The sequence below is a fragment of the Protomyctophum bolini genome (assembly GCF_963924005.1).
Source record: "Protomyctophum bolini genome assembly, chromosome: 18".
Lineage (NCBI taxonomy): Eukaryota > Metazoa > Chordata > Actinopteri > Myctophiformes > Myctophidae > Protomyctophum > Protomyctophum bolini.
Genome location: NC_137879.1, coordinates 7028507 through 7049081, shown reverse-complemented (window position 1 = coordinate 7049081; position 20575 = coordinate 7028507). Strand labels below are relative to the sequence as shown.

At 48.2% G+C, this 20575-nt stretch overlaps 1 protein-coding gene across 1 annotated transcript; it reads left to right on the top strand.

The window, feature by feature from the left end:
- Window positions 1-20296, top strand: LOC308332628 (synaptopodin 2-like protein). The gene is made up of 5 exons (XM_080788617.1): window positions 1-332; window positions 5127-5278; window positions 6072-6320; window positions 7200-7672; window positions 17303-20296. The coding sequence occupies exons 1-5, from the start codon at window positions 231-233 to the stop codon at window positions 20248-20250; spliced, it is 3924 nt and encodes a 1307-aa protein (XP_080644743.1). The 5' UTR covers window positions 1-230; the 3' UTR covers window positions 20251-20296.
- The last annotated feature ends 279 nt before the right edge of the window (window positions 20297-20575 follow it).

The window sequence follows — 20575 nt, the reverse complement described above, 5'->3', positions numbered from 1 at the left end:
GCCGACACAGCATTCCCACACTGTGAGCAGATGAAAAGCAGATACCCACCCTGTCTCTTTTATGGGTGGTGGGAGTGACTGGGCATAGGGAGGAACAGAAGCTATACAGCACCACACCACACACACACACACTCACAGAGGCCTCACTCAATCTCACGTCGTGTGGTAGAAACAGAAGAAGGAAGGGGGACAGCAACACGTTATTATATACGTTCTGAATTAAAACAGGGATGGTGGCGGAGGAGGTCACGGTCTCCCTGTCTGGAGGGGCCCCGTGGGGCTTCAGACTGCAAGGAGGAGCAGAGCACCAGAAGCCACTGCAGGTGGCTAAGGTACGGTACCTGTACAGTGCATGTGTGTTAGGGGGCTGCTGCCTGCATGAGGAGTGACTGAGTGGCAGGCAGCTCTAATTGCATCGCTTCCGCTTGTGGTTATAGAAATGACCGCAACGCGGTGGATTGATTTAGCTGTGGCCTGAGGCTGTAATGGATAGTGAAACGTGCTTTCAGAGTTCAGACCCACCTTATAGTGCATGGTTGCAGTTTGAATGGGTTGTCGATCTGAAGCATTCATTTTGGTCCTAAAACACCCAAAGGAAGGCTGGTTCTTTCCTGGCCTGCTGCAATTCATAGATTGTTTGTCCACCTGCCTTAACAAATACAGTACATGTTTTACCTGCACGATAAAGTTCCTCTATATTCATTCATCATTCTTATAATATTGCACTTAAATCTAGATAGCCATTGGACACTGTCTTTATCTATATCTTCCATCCATTTAGTTTAAATTGTGACAGGTTTAAATTGTAAGGCTTATGTTGTAAGAGTAGCCTAGAAGACTCATGGAAATGTTTGAGAATATTTCCATGTCATGTCATCTTGATGTCAAGAACCACCAAATTGATATTAGTTGTGCACACTTATTGAAAAGATTCTGTGCCAGGGACCTCAATAAGAAAGGATTTGTGTTGCTAGTTAAGGCTATGGGCCTATAACGAACACAATTTGCTAAATTAAATTGTTCCTCATTTTGCAGGGGACCCGTTGGAACCCCCTTTGTGAACCAGTGGCCTATAGTCTACTGTAAAAAAGCTTGACTATAAAATGAGACGTCACGTATACTGCAGCTAACTTTAGCTGGATTCAACACAGTTCACTTGGGTTTAGTTAATATGGGCCAACCAGCAAGATCACGTGCTCTGTGGTCATGTCACCTGACTTGGCTGCCATATCTGACCGTTGCTAAAGATCAGAGGTTGTTTACGTTTAAGAACATATACAATTACAAACCGAAGAAGAATCTAAGACGAAACAAGAAGATAGTATGTACATGCACGACATAGTTTGGATGTACAGTACATGACATAGTTTGGATGTGATCTGTAAAATACGTGCGCGTGCGTCAAGTACATTTTTATTTCTAGTGCACAAACAACCAAGGTTGACCAAAGTGCTGGACAGCATAAAAACAAACATATATATACAGTAGGGAAAATGCACGAGAAGATACAGTACAAGACTGTAGAATGGGAGAACACATGATTAAAAAGTGTGTGCGTGTGTGTGCTTGTGCGCGCGTGTGTGCGCGTGTGTGTGTGTGTGTGTGTGTGTGTGTGTGTGCATACATAGTGGCCAATGACTTTGTTTTTGCATTGTCAGTGCAGCATGCCAGTGAGACACCATAAGTCCACGATAAGCACAGGGATGAAGAACTTGGCGTTTTGTCTCTCCGCAGGGCATTTTGTGGGTTCTGCTTTATACGGTCGTTGACAGTGCAGAATGTAACTCTCTAATAAGAAAAGCTATTCTGGAGAGGAGGAACGCGACCTCGCTCACAGACGCTTTAATGTTCATATTAAGCCGTCGTAACTTCTTATTACGAACACGGGGTCAAGTCACACAGGTCGTATAATAAGTGTGGCTGGAACCGGCCGGACCGTTCTCCTCTCCACTATATCCTCAAACTGATAAAGGTCACCTTAGACATTTTGATCAGTCAGTGTGTGTGTGTGTGTGTGTGTGTGTGTGTGTGCGTGGATGTTGCACATGCCCGAGATAAGCTCGGCTGGCCCAAATGAGAGTAGAGTGCAAACCGGAGGATTAGAATAGACCATTTAAGAGGTACTGGAAGTACATCATGGAAAAAGACCCCCTCCCTCCCTCCATCTCTCTCTCTCTGTCTCGCACGCACGCACGCACACACACACACACACACACACACACACACACACACACACACACACACACACACACACACACACACACACACACACACACACACACACACACGCACACACACACAATCTCTCCGTCTTTGTCCCTTCGATCTCTCTCTATCTGTCACTCCCCCTCTCTTTCACTCTCTAACTTACACATGAAGGCCACAATTCACATAATTTACACACACATCATGCTTACAGTGCATTCATGCTCACGCACACACGCACGCACACACACACTAGCCTACATACAGTACACTTCAATCACTGACATTTAAAAAGGCCTCTTTGTTTCTCTATCTACTGTATGTGGTGTCTTCTTCTATACAATCTACAGTAAAACGGATCATCAGTATATTCTCCACACACACTATAGTTCCCATGGTGTCTTGTGTGTGTCTGACTGGGAATGTGGGTGATTTCCTGACCTCTCAGGTCTTATTTTGGGGTTTGTGGCCAACACATGGTGAATTACAAGCATGCATGCCCCGTAGTCCAGAATGGCAGCGCAGCTGTCTAAAACCCCCCCCCTCCCTGATCATCGGTTGTTTTGTGTGAGTGTTAGTGTGTGTGTTAGTGTGTGTGTGTGTGTGTGTGTTAGTGTGCGTGTGTGTGTGGGTGCACGTGCGTGTATTTGTGCTCGCTTGTTTCCGCGTTTAACCACGTAAGCCCTATATACGTACAGTACTTCGTCATACAACAATTAGCGAAAATACTAAATTGTGCGCTTGAGTTTTTCGCAGTGTTTGACCATGTCTGACCATTGCTTACCATTTTCTCTTGTAATGGCCATAGAGTTGGCATGCACAACGTAAGGACGCCATAACCCCCATAAGCCACCTGCGCATTCTCGCAAAATAACCTTCCCAGAAAATAACAGATCGACAAGCTCACACAATGCACTACCTTGGGACGTGTTGTGATGTTGTCGATCTGATATTTTCAGAGGTGGTGTAGAGAGAAAAGAGAAAAGACACTAGTATTAGTAGTATTGGTGAAAGACAAGTGGTTAAGCATATCTATCTATATTGTATTGTATCTATATGTATTTCTTTTTTCATGCTGTGTTCTCTAATGTTATGTAAATGTATTCCACTGTTTGCCTGTCTGTTTTCCGTTTTGTGTTTCTTGTGAGGACTGCGGATGAAAATTAGCAACTGTGCTGTAACCGGTGTATTTACGTCCATGTGACGTCCATTAATAATGCATTGTCCTGTCCAAATAAACAAATAAAGTAAAATCTATGATCATGTTCCTGTATAGCGAGGCATGTTTGTACACGTCCAATCAGCTGAGTGAGTGGACAGGGTTTATAGATAAAGACAGCACGCGGTAAAGTGTCCGACAAGGTGTGCGAGACATGTACAGCACACTCAACGTGACATTTTGACCTCTGGCTGTGCCAGTCTTGAAAATGTCTCCCCTTGTGTGTGTGTGTGTGTGGGTGTGCGTGTGTGTGTGTGTGTGTGTGTGTGTGTGTGTGTGTGAGCATGTGCGCGTGTGTGTAGTATGTAGTATGTATAGTTGACATACAGTAGATACTCCACTGTTACGTTCTTAGTTTATACATGATTCATGATAACTACTTTTTATATTATGTGATGTATGACATGCTTTTGTTTTTGCTTAAATGTAAGTCACTCTGGATCAAGAGCGTCTGCTAAATGCCAAAATTGTAAATTGTGTGTGTGTGTGTGTGTTTGAGATAGTCCACTTAACTAAGGACATGCCATCAGAATACGTGTACAATTGCAGCTTTGTTCTCATCATTTGTATGTGAATGCGTGTGGGAGATTATAGGCTACACTTTACATCCTATACAGGTATAGGAGGGGAGAGAGAGAGACAGACAGACAGACATACATACATACTTATAGACAGAGAGCGACAGAGAATCAACAGAGAGTTGTGAGTGAGAGAGAGAGAATGTAGTGGCTAGGAATAGTCAGCAATCTAGTGGACCTCCCCCCAATCCCTACAGAGATACTTCCTGAAGTGTCCAATGACATCATCTGTTCGGTTAAAATGGTTGGCAGATGACTTCATGAGTTATTCCTTGAGAGAGGAATGAATGAGTAGCATCAGTGGAGACAATATGTTTCTTTACCTCAGGATGGAGGCTATAGTGACACGTACGCAGCATCTGAGATGAGCATCCGCCTCGTTTTCATCTCCAAATTAACCTGCCAGATTTTGCCACCCATGTATAAATGACCGCAGGCATTAATTTCTTGACAAAATTAGGCCAAAGTATAACCTTCTCCGAGACCAATTTAGATGTGGTCACAGGACTGGTTATGGAAATGTGCCGGTTAATTTTGATTCATGCTGTGTCCAGCTTGCCAATCCCCCGCCCCCAAACCCCCCGCACGCATGCACGCACACGCACACACGCATGTGTGTGTGTGTGTTCAACTCAATAGAAACACAGCCTTACAGCCTTTCTCTCCCTGGAAAGTTAGCACTCTGAAATAGAAGCCATTGTTCTTGCATCAATACAAACAAAATGATTGAAAAGTGAAGTGAATAAATTCCCCACTGTACACACTCCATTCACACAGGGGGTAACTCTCTGCTTCCCTCTAGTGGGTAAAATGAGGCAGTGTCCTTCAGACCACCACAAACTGCAGAAACCTAAACAAAGGTTGTGTGTTGTGTTTGTACACACATTATTATCATTAAATGCATTGGTGGAAACCAATGAACCAAGTACATTTAGTTGATTTTTGGGGGGTTAAAATACATTACATTTCTATATTGTTGTTGTTGTATTTTATATGAGCCGATTCATTGAATGCATTACTGTGTGTCTGTGTGTGTGTGTGTGTGTGTGTGTGTGTGTGTGTGTGTGTGTGTGTGTGCGTGCGTGCGTGGTGTGTGTGTGCGTGCGTGCGTACGTTGCGTGCAGGTCCGCAGGCGCAGCAAGGCGTGCAGGGCCGGGCTGAAGGAGGACGATGAGCTGGTTGCTATCGAGGAGCAGAACTGTAGGGAGCTCAGCCACGCTCAGGCCATGGGGCTCATTGACATGCAGAGCTCTACACTCAACCTGAAGGTCAAGAGGTCAGCACGCACACACGCACACACACACACACACACGCATGCACACAAAACATCCTGTTGGCCAATTTACGGTTACTGACTTATACTGCATGGTCCATTTCTGGCTTAAAAATGTTCTCAAGTACATACATTCTTGAGAGCAATGTTTAGTCGTAAATTACATTGTGTGTCTGTTTCCATGGCTGTCATTTTGGTTGCACAGCATCACAGCAGCCAGAGCCAGGTGCTCTCTAGTCTGAGGCTTTGATTAGACAGCAGTCTGTTAATATAGAGCGGAGGGGTCACTATTCAGAAACAACAACACACAGCAGGCAGTGTGTTTGCTATGCAAAAGGATCACCGTGAGAAAGAGACATTTGTTTTACTCCGTTGCTAAAATTGGAAATTGGATTGGTCTACTTTCAAATGGTTTATTGGGGCTCCTTAAATAATATAAAAACAATGCATTGTTTATTTCACCTGTCATGAATGATGGTGCGGGGCAGTTCTTGTATTTGTTTTACTGACAATAAGATTAGAAATAAGTTTAGGCTGGTTTATAGGCATCGTTTTACTGGGGTTAAGTTTAGGAATAGGGTTAAAGGTTTTGGGACCTTTTTTTTTACTGAGGTTAATAAGGTTAGGAATAAGGTTAGGTTTAACCCAGATACACATCTGCATATGGCGTGCACAGTCACGCCATGTGTGCATATTATACACACAGACACAAATGGAAGTCAAAACCAAAGAAATACAACATAACAAACCTATCCTCTCTCTGGTCTCTCCTCCCTCTGTCTGTCTGTCTCCACAGAGCCTCCTCCCTCGCGGGCGTCCCGCTCTCTGCACCTCCTCCCTGCTCCTCCTCCCTGTCCCTCCCCAGCTGGGCTCCGGCCCGGTGCGTCACCTCCCCTCCGGACAGCGAGGCCTACTACGGGGAGACGGACAGCGATGCCGACACGCAGACGCCCACGCACCGCCGGCCGCGCCGCACGCCCCCACACGCCCGCTCGCCGGCACGCCACGACAGCCAGGAGGAGACGGAGACCTCGGAGATGAGCGGGTATGTGATGAGATGTGATTGATTGAGTGAATAGTCAAAACAATGTAACAGCATGGATGACAGTAATACACTTGGGCTAAAAGCATATATAACAAAAGAATCACAGTCGTGTGAAGTGAGGGGCGCTCTTATCATCATACATACCGGTATAGGCTACATCACCACGTACATTCCGGCCAATCGTTTTTTGGCGCTCTACCTTTTTTCACTGACGAAAAACTACCTTTTTTCACCGACGAAAACTAAATGGAAACTAAATGAAAACTAAGCTTAAAAACTAGACTAAAATGTTTGGAAGGGACTATAGTGGACAAGAGATCCAGTAGATCTACAAGCTCACAACGAGATCGGCTAATTTCAAGTGTTTTTCATTGCGACTGCATCAAGGCCCGGCAAAACACATTTCAGTCGACTAAATCAACTGCAGATTTAGTTCGACTAAAATCTCATGACATTTAGTCGACTGAAACTAGACGAACACATTTCCAGGTGACTAAAATGTGACTAAAACTAAATGAAAAGGACCCCAACTGGATGGAGGGGAAAGGAACTGTTTGGAATAACGTGTTCCTTCCACGCGCTACGTCCAACCAGGGAAACTCCCCCCTGTCAGGTGTAAAGGAGCACATGGACACTCGGGCATGAAGGAAGCATGAGTTCAAGTCCGTTGCTCTCTCCTTGTCCCCCATATATGGGGACTAGGTTGGTGGAGGGTGTGTAGAGCCCAGGATCACATTAGATGATTGACACAGGGATGAAAAATTGGTTACAAAATCGTGGGATAAAAAATATATATATATTAAAAAAAAGGACCCCAACTGAGAACCACCGATTCTAAAACAAACCCCCCACTTATATTCCTCTGTCCCCGTGCTGCAGGTACGAGAGCGCCCCAGACGGAGGAGGGGCCTCCCTGCAGGGCCACGGGTCGTCGTGGGAGCAGGGTCTGGAGTCCCAGCTGAACGGCGCGTCGCTCCTCCCGGGGGTCCCGCGGCGGGAGGTGGTCTACCAACCCCCCCCCACGATGCAGCAGCAGAACGACCACGAATGGCTCACCTCCTCCTCGACACACACCATGACCCCTCCTCACACGCTCTCCCCCAACACGCCAGGGGGTGGCGGGGGAGCGCCACCGGAGGGCGAGATGGGCGAGGAGGGCGACAGCGGCTTCCAGGAGGCGGCGTACGTGCTGGCGGCGTCGTCGGCGGTGCCGCTGGTGTCGCGGGAGCGGGCCAGCGAGGCGCTGATGCTGATGGGCTCGGCCCACGGGCTGGTGCCCATGGTGGGGCCGCAGCACAGCCCCATGAGTGAGGACCTGTCCACCACCTACATGGAGAAGGCACGGCAAGCCAGTGAGTAGCCTATATACGCTGATTGATTGATTTATTAACAGTTTGCAGAATTACGGTACATTTCCGAGCACAAGCTCAATACAAAAAAACTGTTGACTGTGAGTGGACGACCCGATAAAGCATTATACACTTGTTTACATGAGGGAGGGTCCACCAGCTTGTTCAATTCATCAAAAACATTTAGAGACGTACGAATAAAATATACACTTCTATTTAGCCAAAGAACAGAACAGGAATTCATCATGAAGTCGGTGAAAAGAGAAAAGAAACATATACAAACATGCACATGTCTTCCATCCATGTCAGTGTGTGAGTATACATGCACGTGTCGTCCATCCATGTCAGTGTGTAAGTACATGCACTGTCTTGGTTCCACTTTCAACAATGGTCCGAACAATGCACATACATTTCACAACACTAAGTGTATCTTTATCTGTATCTTTATCTCAACGAGACGAAAATTTTATACGTAAACATATGCAAATCCAACAATAACCGCATTATAAAAAACACTAAACACTCCTCTGAAACAGGTATTTGGGTTCATATATATATCTTCTTCCCAAAAGGACTTTCAAACTAGGAACGGTATGTCCTGGTCAGCCTGCAATGACATGCATAAGATCTGGTCAAACTAGGAACGGTATGTCCTGGTCAGCCTGCAATGACATGCATAAGATCTGGTCAAACTAGGAACGGTATGGCCTGGTCAGCCTGCAATGACATGCATAAGATCTGGTCAAACTAGGAACGGTATGGCCTGGTCAGCCTGCAATGACATGCATAAGATCTGGTCAAACTAGGAACGGTATGGCCTGGTCAGCCTGCAATGACATGCATAAGATCTGGTCAAACTATGAACGGCATGGCCTGGTCAGCCTGCAATGACATGCATAAGATCTGGTCAAACTATGAACGGCATGGCCTGGTCAGCCTGCAATGACATGCATAAGATCTGGTCAAACTATGAACGGCATGGCCTGGTCAGCCTGCAATGACATGCATAAGATCTGGTCAAACTAGGAACGGTACGGCCTTGTCAGCCTGCAATGACATGCATAAGATCTGGTCAAACTATGAACGGCATGGCCTGGTCAGCCTGCAATGACATGCATAAGATCTGGTCAAACTAGGAACGGTACGGCCTTGTCAGCCTGCAATGACATGCATAAGATCTGGTCAAACTATGAACGGCATGGCCTGGTCAGCCTGCAATGACATGCATAAGATCTGGTCAAACTAGGAACGGTACGGCCTTGTCAGCCTGCAATGACATGCATAAGATCTGGTCATCCCAGCTTAGTAAGACACTGATATAGTGATATGGGGAGACACTTTGTTCCACACTCATCTTACAAGTTCAAATTCTCTTTTCTCAGCTCCTATAAGCTCATATAACATCTGTGAAACAGGTTGTAATATAATATACAAAAACCTGTACATACTGTATATGGAGTGAGATCTTTTTTTCTGTCTGGGCGACCCTTATTTTTCGTAGATTTGGTTTTATGGTATTGTTGGCAAATGGAAACCTTAGCGCAGTCACATATCCGATCAGTGCAGTATGTGATTGTAGGCTACTGTATATAGTGGTTCTCAACCTAGCACGCCGTGAGTGACCCCCCAAAATAATCAAATGTGAACTGGGGACCCCCCAAAAATACCCCCACCCCCAGACAAGCATTTATAATTATAGGAGTCGAGGCGGAGGCATCACTGCACATTTAGTTCAACTCGGTTCCACAGACACATATTGCGAAAATAGCCGCACTACGAGGTGTTGAGTTTGTAGCTATTTTCACAATATTTGTCACAAACGTGAGCGAGAGGTTGTATGGGGATACAACACTGTTGTATGACTCAGTGTTATGAATGTTGTTATCACTCTGTTGTGTGGGCCTATGTATGGGGATACAACAGAGTCACTTTGTGCCTATGTTGTTGTTGTTGGTGGTGGTGGTGTCATGGTGATGTCATGGCATGATGTCATGGCATGATGGCACACAGAACGTGTTCTGTGAGTCTGCAGGAAACCTGCTGAGTGCACCTGCTGTTGGTGACGATGGATAAATTACCTCAAAACGTTTTGGGTGACGCCGTGACTTTGCCTCTGGCGCCACCCTCAGGCCAAACATTACCACTTTCCACACAAGATAATTATTGATCTCAAAGCATGTGGTTCTAAAAAAACTCTTTCTCACACTTTTTTTTAAAATTTATCTCTGGTACCCCAATCTACACTTTTAAAATCATCAGTTCATTTAACTCTGAGAGTGTAAAATGTATACGCTCTCAGATTACTGTGACCTGCTGTGAGGGTCCATTTGGTTTCCACAAAGACGTAGAACACTAGCCTAATATTCTGAATCTATATGCTTGTCTTCTACATTACCAACCACAACGAAGAGAAGAAAAAAGAGGTGGAAAGTGGCAGGCAGGCAGGCAGGCAGGCAGGCAGACATGCTACACAGGTCCTGAACAAGTAGGCTATAATGTATGGTTACCTCTGGATGGTTGCCCTGGCCTCCGGTCAAACGTATCTATTAAAATCACACCCGTTGTGAAGTGAGGGGGGCTCTTATCATCATAAACCATCATATACAATACATCATCTAATTCTGGCCACTCGCTCACTCACACTTGGTCACTCCAGCATGGTGGTGTTACAGTGAAATTGGTGACCTGCTGAAATATGTGACAATTGTGTAGACATCACATGATGTCAGTGTCCGAACATTAATAATCAAAATTGTTCAACCTATAGCGGTATTTAGGCCACATTGTTGGCTTGTGTGAAGTCCACAAGATGGTCACATATTTCGGCAGGTCACCAATTTCACCATAATCTGCCTGTATTGCTGGAGTGACCCGAGTGTGAGTGAGTGGCCGATGATTTGGGGCATCGGAATTTGGCTTTAGAGTTTATGTGGAGGATTTGAACAGCTGTCAGGTGTGTCAAGTGTCATTAAACAGCTGAAATATGCCCTCTTGTGGTTGCTGTAAGGTGAACCTCCCTCAAAAGTGCCATTCAGTTTTTTTTGGTATAGATGTCAGAATTGTGACTTGGCACAATGATTCTCAGGGGTTCCTTCTTGTTGTTTTCGTCGACTAAAACTAAGACGAAAAATGTTCTTCGACTACCTTTTTCCACTGGCAAAAACTACATGGAAACTACATGAAAACTAAGCTACGATGACTAAAACTAAGACTAAATATACTGACAACAAATAAAAACTAGACTAAAATGTTAGGAAGGGACTAGTGGACAAGAGATCCAGTATAAGTCATTTTACAATTGGGCTGCGACGCGTTGTGAGCTTGTAGATCGGCTATTTTCAGCAAGTGTAAAACTGTCATTAAGACGGCATCAAGGCCCACCAAAATACATTGTAGTCGACTAAATCAACTGTAGATTTCGTTGACTAATTATCTTATGACATTTAGTCGACTAAAACTAGACAAACACTGAAACATTCCAGGTGACTAAAATGAATTAAAACTATTCAAAAGATGACTAAAACTAAAATCTAAATTTGCTGCCAAAAACAACACTGATTCCAAGTAGACCCTTACAGGTTCGTAACTCTGAGAGTGTGCAAGTGTACACACCATTATACCACAATATGTTGTACACAACAATACAATGTACACAACACACGCTCAAGAGTTTGTGACATTTGCACTACACTCTGAGGGTCTGTTTTGTTTACACAATGGAACCAAAATGGACCCAATTTATACACCCTGGAGAGTTATGGCGGTCCTGTCTGGACATTCACAACATCTGAGAACCACATGGTGATATACAACAGAGGCATTTCAACCCCACCCCCTTCCGTCCCAAGCCACCAGCCAGGCACCCCAATCTATCTCTTCTGTCAGTGTTCTGAGCGTTTGACTCACAAGGCTATATTTATAGGCTTTGAACCAGTCTCATGGACACAGGCAGACATAGCTCTGTGACTTACAGATCCACACAGCTGACTATGTGTGTGTGTGTGTGGTGTGTGTGTGTGTGTGTGTGTGTGTGTGTGTGTGTGTGTGTGTGTGTGTGTGTGTGTGTGTGTGTGTGCGTGCACGCTGTACGTCATGCATAATATATGACGTTAATCAGACATAGGGTAATGACATTTACCGCCAGTGTAAATCTTTTCGGTATCTCTAAAATTAAAAGAACGTATTCAATTTAGTTCATTAATTGACCCGTTTTCCTTTACAAATTGCAATTATCCTTTTTGTTATGGTTTACTTTTGCCCATATAACCACCAAGCCCCATTTTATGTTTTATTATAAATAGCTGATCCACAAGCTCACAACATGTCACTCAGTCATGAATCACGATGCCAGTTGAGCTTGTCAATCAGCATTATTTCTGGGGAAGATGTGTTTTATAGGTACGTGATCTGATCATCTGGAATATGTTGGGAAAATGACAATATATTTGGGAAAATGTTAAAGTTCCACTTTAAGAGCAGGTTTTGTCTGTGTTATATGATTTGGAAATGAAACCACAAACCTTCCTGAAACTGTCAGTTACTTCAAAAGTAGTGGGATAACTACATTTACTCAAGTATAGAGCGTCGCAGTCCCGCTCCCTTTCATGACGACACCAGGCCCAGGAAATAATTCCCAATGCATTTTCCCCATAGACATTTCAAAAAGTATTTATTTAAAGACCTTTTAAGCGCCGTACAAAGCCAACTCGAGTCGTGACAAATCATGACAACAAACACAATATTTTGGACCAAATAAGAAAAACAAGACAAAAAGTGTTGTAACCTGCCATTTTCTTATTCTTTCTAATTATTTGTTTGTGTTTGTTGTCATCACAACTCCAGTTGGCTTTGTACGACGCTTAAAAGGTCTTACTTTTTGAAATGTCTATGAGGAAAATGAACAGGGGAATCATTTCCTGGGCCCTGGTAGGGGGCGGGACTGCCACGCTCTATTGTACTTACTTTATACGTACAATTTACCGGAGTGTTTCCAGTTATTTAATACTTTATACTTCTAGAAAAGTCACTTTTCTGTCTTAGTCTTAGTTATAGTCATTGTGGCTTAGTTTTAATTTAGTTTCCATTTAGTCGACGAACATCTTTCGTCTTAGTTTTAGTCGACGAAATCAACACTGCATGCTTAGGCTACTTCAGTTCAGATAGTCACACTCATGTTTGTTTGACATTTAACGTCTGACCCTAAACACGACGATCATAATACTGATCCGTTGACACTACCAGAGGATGAGGGGAATGAATAGCTATGCTGTGACTGAAGTAATGACTACTGAACGCTGCAGGTAATGAGAGAAGTGTGTCCTCTCTGACATCAGGGACTCTGAGGCGCAGGGCTCAGGCTGGGGCTTCCTCATAGGACAGGGACAATGGTGACAGGCTGTCGACTGAGAAGGATGGGGACCTGTCCTTTCTCACATTACATACAGACGCACCAAAGCCACCAAGGTTATTATTGTTTTGCATATACCGGTATATCGTTCTTTATTATGTTGTTGCTTTTTTGAGGAGCGCTAACCCCTCCTATGTCCAGCTTTCCCGGTTTGCGTGAACCAGAGTAATCTATAGTAAGAGAGTGGCGACACTATAACGTTGACTCTCACTGTAACAATGGAATGCGGAAGTGCTCATTCTATCTCAATGGGATAGTTCCAGCCATAGGGGGAGCGATGTTTGGAACCCGCTTTGCGGCGAGATCAAAGTGTGTCGCTATTCTCCTACTCTACACTTGGCTGATCACCCCATAGCGATGATTTGATTGGCTGAGTAAAGTAGGCAGACATATTGAAGCTAAAAGTGAAGACGGAAAAGTGAGGACGCAAATTGTGATTGACCGGAATTAGATGATGTATGATGATACACACACACACACACACACACACACACACACACACACACGAGCCATTACAGTTGGATAAAGGGTGGCAGGTGTCGAAAGCAGCGCAGAGAATGGCAGATCAGTGACGATTTATGACCTCAGAGCTTGATCTCTATAACTGTCTCTGGTGACTCTTTCTCACACACACACACACACACACACACACACACACACACACACACACACACACACACACACACACACACACACACACACACACACACACACACACACACACACACACACACACACACACACACACACACACACACACACACACACACACACACACACACACACACAATGGCCTGCTGTCTAAACAACACCAGGGGTTCTCCCTGTCCTTGTGTTTGTACTGTATTACTATACTAATGAGTACCAGCTGTCCCTGCAAGTATAGTAGAATGTCAGAAAGAGACACTGTGAGAATCCTTTTCCAATACAAATGTTGGTTTTAAATGGTTAAAATTTGTTTTTAATTATTCCGTTTTGTATCCCGTATCCCTGTTTTGTATGTATAGTTGTGCGGCGATGTCACACACGACACAATTAGCCGAGTTAACTTGTCACTCACAACGATGCTGTCCTAAAATGATGTCCTCACAAGTATAGTAATAAAAACGTGCGTGCGCACGTGTGTGTGTGTCTGGGGTGGGTTGGGGGGGTCATTCTGAAAGCCCAGACAGGTGTGTGATGTCTGTCAGAGATATAGACAGACAGGAATAGAGGGTGACTGACATAGAGATGGTGACATCATTGCTTTGGGTCATCGGAACAGAAACAAAGGTCTTTACATGGGCTGCCCCCGGTGCCCACGGCAGGAAGCACACCCACCGCAGACTGGGAGACCCAACAATCTCTCCCACTTCTGCGTGGGTGTGTGTGTGTGTGTGTGTGTGTGAGTGGGTGACTGGGTGACTGGGTGACTGGGTGACTGGGTATGTGGGTGTGTGTGTGTGTGTGGGCAGGTTAGAAATACATACTCACTGTCAAAATGAGGGACTTCATAACTCCTTCAGGGTCTCGTGTAGATGGACATAGGGTCCCCCAACGCCTGGTCTACACAGGTAAGACGCACGTCGCATACATGCAAGGACACACACACACACACACACACACACACACACACAGCGCACACAGTATACATTAAGACTTTACTTGAACACTTGAACATTGCCAGGGCAAAATCAATCGCAAAATACTATAGCAAACAGTTAGTTTTGCCCCATGCAGTGATGTAACTCTGATCTGAGCGTCATCTACAAATGGAACCATGGCGTTGTCTTTGGCTCAAGTTCTGTTATCATACAGGTTGGCATTGTGGTCTCTGTATTGAAGTTGTTCTGTTATAATACAGGTTGGCATTGCGGTCTCTGTACTGAAGTTGATAAACGTGTCTCCATCTGGTGAGCACTGAAGGTATAGATCTCGATGAAACTGCCTTCAGTCAGTGTAATGTTGAGGATGGCTTTAATCCATTCTGACCTGAGATCAGATTAAAAAAAAAGTCTTATCCTGACAGTTTTCTGAAAAAGCTATGTTTCTATGTCAGTCGTTCTTCGATTTTTCAAAAATAGCAACATATCTCGTTGTGTGCTTCCATCTCATTAGGGCTCAGTCCCTTCGTGTGTTGTGGGAATAATAGGAATGTGATATTATGACTAAGTCAGTAATGAATGATGCCTCGCTTCATTCGACTGCTCTGGACAGGTTGATATGATGGCTCTGTTATACTGTGCGAAAATAAATAATCCTCCATACAAAAAAACAAAAATAAATATGGGACATTTGAAGATTATAACTCGGCCCTTTTCCTCGGTTTAAATTGATGTTTCCGGGCCACGGGCGGATGATCTGGCTGCTCTTTGTTGGGATTGAAAAACATTGAAATGGAATATTATTGCCCCCGCTGTTCTGTTGTGAGAGAAGAGAGCTGTATATCTGCCCTGTGCGCTGTGTCTTTTGTCTGTGTTGAGAGAGCCTGGAAGTGGATGCGACTGTGGTTAATGTATATCCATTGTGGATTTTTGTGAGGTTATTCATGCGAGATGAGCAGAGATATTAAAGACCCACTGAGATAATAAAGACTCAAATAGATTCACACACACACACACACACACACACACACACACACACACACACACACACACACACACACACACCAACGCACACACACACACCCGAGCACACACACACACCCACGCACACAGCCTGATCTAACCCTCCTGGAGTGAGTGAGTCACTCAATGAAGGAAAATAGGCACAATTCCTGCGTGTCTAAATCCTTCAGCACACACTCTGCTGTCTGTCATTGTTAATCCTCAGTCAGCCCCCCCAACGCGTAACTTTTCTAATAGCGTATACTATGTCTATATAAATCAAGCTATATAGTTCAATATAGCCCATCTGGATATAGTTAATTACAGGCGGGTCTTGTCTTGTCTTGTCTTGTGTGTTATATGAGAGAGGGTGGTGATGTGTGGCTCATAGAATAGGATCGTCCAGGGCGTGCCAAAAGGTATCAAAAGACCAAAATGGCAATACGTCCCAACGGAACGGACTTCTCTGACACACTTACACATACTTGAAGAAGTCAGTGTTGTCTTAAACTAAGACGAAAAATGATCGTCGACTATACCTTTTTCTCACTGACGAAAACTAAATGAAAACTAAGCTATGACGACTAAAACTAAGACTAAATGTATTCACAATGTTGTCAACAGATAGAAACTATAGACTAAAATGTTAGGAAGGGACTAGTGGACAAGAGATCCAGTTTAAGTCATTTTACACTTGCTGAAAATAGCAATACAAGCAATACAATACTAAGTGACACCACTTTGAGAACCACTGATTCAAGCTGTTGATTTATGATATTTGCCAATTAAAATAAACTCTTACTATAGTGTACTGTACCAGTACTCTTGAGTGGATAAAACATGCCAAATGTCTTACATGTGACATGAGGAAAGTCTAGTGCAAAGCAAATAGTCAGTCTGTCAGTTTTGCATCACTGGTGGGGATGTGTGACTGTACATCCGCTTTTACAAAAAATAATAATAATAATATTGTTAAAAAAAGGAGGAGTGGAGCGCTGCGCTGCCTGGATACACAGGGAACCAGGGGTTCTAAAACATTTTAATTTCAAGAAGTGACCGAATCTGTGAGTGTATAAATGGAACCAAATGGGTCCCTTTAGTTCCATTTGTTATAACTGCAAGGCGCAATTTGGACCCCCTGAAGGACCCCTGAGGGTCCCTGGACCCCCTCAAGGACCCCTGAGGGTCCCTGGACCCCACTTTGAGAGTCATTGCAGACCAGTAAACCAATAAAAAACGAAACCCACAATTAAGGCACAGCCAGAAATCAGAAATCTGCCATTATTCGAATAGCATGTTCAATGTCGATTGTCCAACGGATACAACCCGTTATCCGTCTAATAACAAAGTCGTTTTTGCCCAAGAAGCCAGAGATGTTATTGCCACGTCTGTTTCTCTTCATCCCTTCCAGAGACCGAGTAAAGACAGAGCATCTTTACTCACATTTTCCATTTCTCTGCCTCTCTCTGTGTGTCTCCCTCTCTCTCTCTCTCTCTCTCTCTCTCTCTCTCTCTCTCTCTCTCTCTCTCTCTCTCTCTCTCTGTGTCTGTCTGTCTGTCTGTCTGTCTCTCTCTCTCTCTCTCTCTCTCTTTCTCTCTCTGTCTGTCTCTCTCTCTCTCTCTCTCTGTCTCTCTCTCTCAGAGTTGCAGCGTGGAGAGAGCGTGGTGGAGAAGCAGGTGAAAGAGGCTCGCACGAAGTGCCGCTCCATCGCGTCGCTGCTCACCGACGCTCCCAACCCCAACAGCAAGGGGGTGCTCATGTTCAAGAAGCGCCGGCAGAGAGCCAAGAAGTACACGCTCACCTGCTTCGGCAAGGCAGAGGGCGACGCGGGCACGGAGACCGAGGGAGAGACGGAGGAGGAAGGAGGAAGCTCCTTCCAGAGCGGCTCCGAGGTCGACGAGGACGGCTTCTCCGCGGCCTTTGACCCCACGTGGGACACCGGCTACCTAGAGACGCTGGACAGGAAGAGCGAAGCCTGCCCGTCGCAGACCACTCCGCTAGCCAACCACGGCCTGGCTTTTGACACGTCGGCCTATCATCAGAGTCCAGGGTTTGTAAACTACGACCACCAAAGCCCGCGGTCGGAATACGCGGGAGCGGACGGCTCGGCCTATCCGGGCTTGGGCACCAACGGCTGGTACCCGCCGATCGGCGCCGGCCCCAACGGTCACCCCGCCCAGATGTCTCCCCCGGCTCTGTCCGTGTACAACGGGGGGTCCGTGGCGGTCGCTCGGGCGAGCGTCGTTCTGAGCCCGCCCGCCAGTGCGGCCCCCCCACACAACCACTCGGAACCACACCAGAACCACTACCCTGCTAACCAGAACAACTACCCCGCTAACCAGAACCACTACCCCCCCGCTAACCCCGCCGTGAACCCAGAGCTGTGTTCCAACCCGGGAGGCAGTCTGAACCGCACCGCCCGACCCTTCACCCCCGGCCCCACCGCTCTCTCCCGCTCCTCCGTGGCGCCGGTTCTGTTCCGCCCTCCGCAGCCCATGAGCCGGACCGCCGCCGGTGCCGGCGCGACCACGGCAACGAGGCCCGCGGCGGCCGTATCCATGGTGAACATCCCGCCGACACGCACGCAGTCTCAGCCTCCGCCGGAGAGCAGGAGGTCCGTGTCCAGCGCCTCCCTCTATATCTCCCCGAGGAACGGCAACGGAGGCTCCTCCGTCTACTCCCCCCCCATGGTGCACTCGCCCCCCGCCTCCGTGGCCGCCCACCCCCCCGCCCATGCATATCCCCCGGCGGAAGCCGCCGCCCAGTTCTCCCCTCCTCCCCCCGCCGCGCCTCAAGGTCCTCCGGTCTATCCATCGTCTGCTCAGGCCTTCACCCCTCACCCTCCTCCACCTCCCTACTCTGGAATGTCTGCCCCACAGCCCCCTGCCTCCTACCCCCCACAGCCCCCTGCCTCCTACCCCCCACAGCCCCCTGCCTCCTACCCCCCACAGCCCCCTGCCTCCTACCCCCCACAGCCCCCTGCCTCCTACCCCCCACAGCCCCCTGCCCCTGCATCCCAGGTCTACGCCCCTGCAGCCCAGGTCTACCCCCCGGCCCCCCAGGTCTACGTCCCGGCCCCCCAACCTCCTCCTCAAGCCACCGGACCTCCCCCGCCGCCCCAGTTCTTCAACCCCTACGCCATGCCGTCCCCCGCGACCCTGCAGCAGCAGCCCCCTTTCGCCGCCGGTGTGGCGACCACAGCTCCGCCCCTCCAGGCCCAGGCTCCTCCCACTGCGGACTCGCTGGCTTCGCGCGAGCAGCGTGTGTCGGTTCCCGCCGCGCGCACCGGCATCCTGGCGGAGGCGCGCCGCCGCAGCAACCAGAAGAAGCCCATGTTCTGCTCGGTGCAGAACAAGGACGTGAGCCCCAACCCCGCGCTGCTCTCCATGCTGCAGAACATCGACGACCAGGAGGACGACTCCGTGCCGGTCGGCCCCAGCTTCCTGGCGCTCAACGGGTCGTCTCATGGGCCCGCCGGGCCCGCCGCCACCGAGGCCGGGGGCCACGAGTCGGGGCCCGAGGAAGACTGGCTGAGGCTGGGAGCCGAGGCCTGTAACTTCATGCAGGCCCGGAAGGGCCCCAAGGCCCCGCCCGTGGCCCCCAAGCCCCAGCACGCCGCCGCCCCCCAGGCCGCCGCCGTCCCTCAGCTGGGAGGGAAGGGGGGGCAGCTGTTCGCCCGCAGGCAGAGCCGGATGGACCGCTACATGGAGGAGCGCTCGCCCTCCGCCGTGCCCTCCTACTCCCCCGCCCAGCCCCGGGACGCCTCCCCCACGCCGTCGCTGCCCGCCACCTGGAGGTACAACTCCACCTGCCGCGCGCCGCCGCCCATCAACTACAACCCGCTGCTGTCCCCGTCCTGCCCGCTCAAGGCCCAGAAGACGACGCAGAAGGCCGGGCCGGCGGCGAGAGGAGCGGCGCCCGGCGGTAAGGGCGCCACTAAGGGCAAAGGCAAGGTGGGCATCAGTGCCGTGGACATCATGAGCCACAAGCCCTACCAGCTCAACTCCTCCCTCTTCACCTACGGGGGCGGGGTTCCCCAGAGCGCCGCCCCGCTGCAGGCGCCGGCCATGAGGACCGCCCCCGTGCGCGAGGTGAGGCGCTTCTCCACGCCGCCGCCCGTGTCCACCGGGCCCTCCCTGAAGGTGATCGCGCCCCGCTCCGCCACCACGCTGGGCGAGCCCATGATGTGGCGCTCCGATGACTTCGCGCCGCCCGCCGCTCCGGCGCCCTACCAGGCCTACCAGCCGCCGCCGCAGGCGTGCTCCTACCAGCCTCAGTGGGGCGCCGCCGCCGCTCCGCTGTCTCCCCCGCATCACCCCGCCCCCACCGGGCCCCTCCCCCAGCTCCCCACGTTCTCCTCTCCCGCGTACCACCCCGGCCCCCCGACGTTCACCCACCTCCAGCAGCAGCCCGACAGGCAGTTCAAGAGCAGCCCGGATCTGAGTCCTCTCCACGCCGGTCCCTCCAGACCCGTGCAGTCCAGTGTCAGCCAGGGGGGGGTCCCCAGGGGGGTCCCCAGGCCCAGGTTCAGCGTCTCCAACCTGGGCCTGCAGCCCGGCGTGTGGCGCCCGGGATCCAACATGAACTGAGAAGAGACTCCGTCCGTCCGTCCGTCCGTCCGTCCGTCCGTCCGTCCGATGCACTGAACGGATCGTCTAACTGCGGGAGAGACCAGAGCTTCAATCAAAGCCCTGTTAAATGGTTGCACGTCGTTGGTGTTGCTCCGCCAAAAATAGCAGATCTACAAGCTTAGCTGTATGATCTTAGCTGTATGATCTTAGCTGTATGATCTACAAGCTCACTGTATGATCTTGTGGATGGCCGTACTTTTGGCGCGCGACACCGGCGTGCAATAGAGTATTAATCAGGCTATATATTTTTTGCTCCTTTTCAGGATGGATTGAAGTTTATTTT

Coding starts and splice junctions, on each gene's coding strand:
- LOC308332628 (XM_080788617.1), top strand. CDS start 231: ATGGTGGCGGAGGAGGTCACGGTCTCCCTGTCTGGAGGGGCCCCGTGG. Junction 5,279..6,071: donor CTCAACCTGAAGGTCAAGAG/GTCAGCACGCAC, acceptor CTGTCTCCACAG/AGCCTCCTCCCTCGCGGGCG. Junction 7,673..17,302: donor GGAGAAGGCACGGCAAGCCA/GTGAGTAGCCTA, acceptor TCTCTCTCTCAG/AGTTGCAGCGTGGAGAGAGC.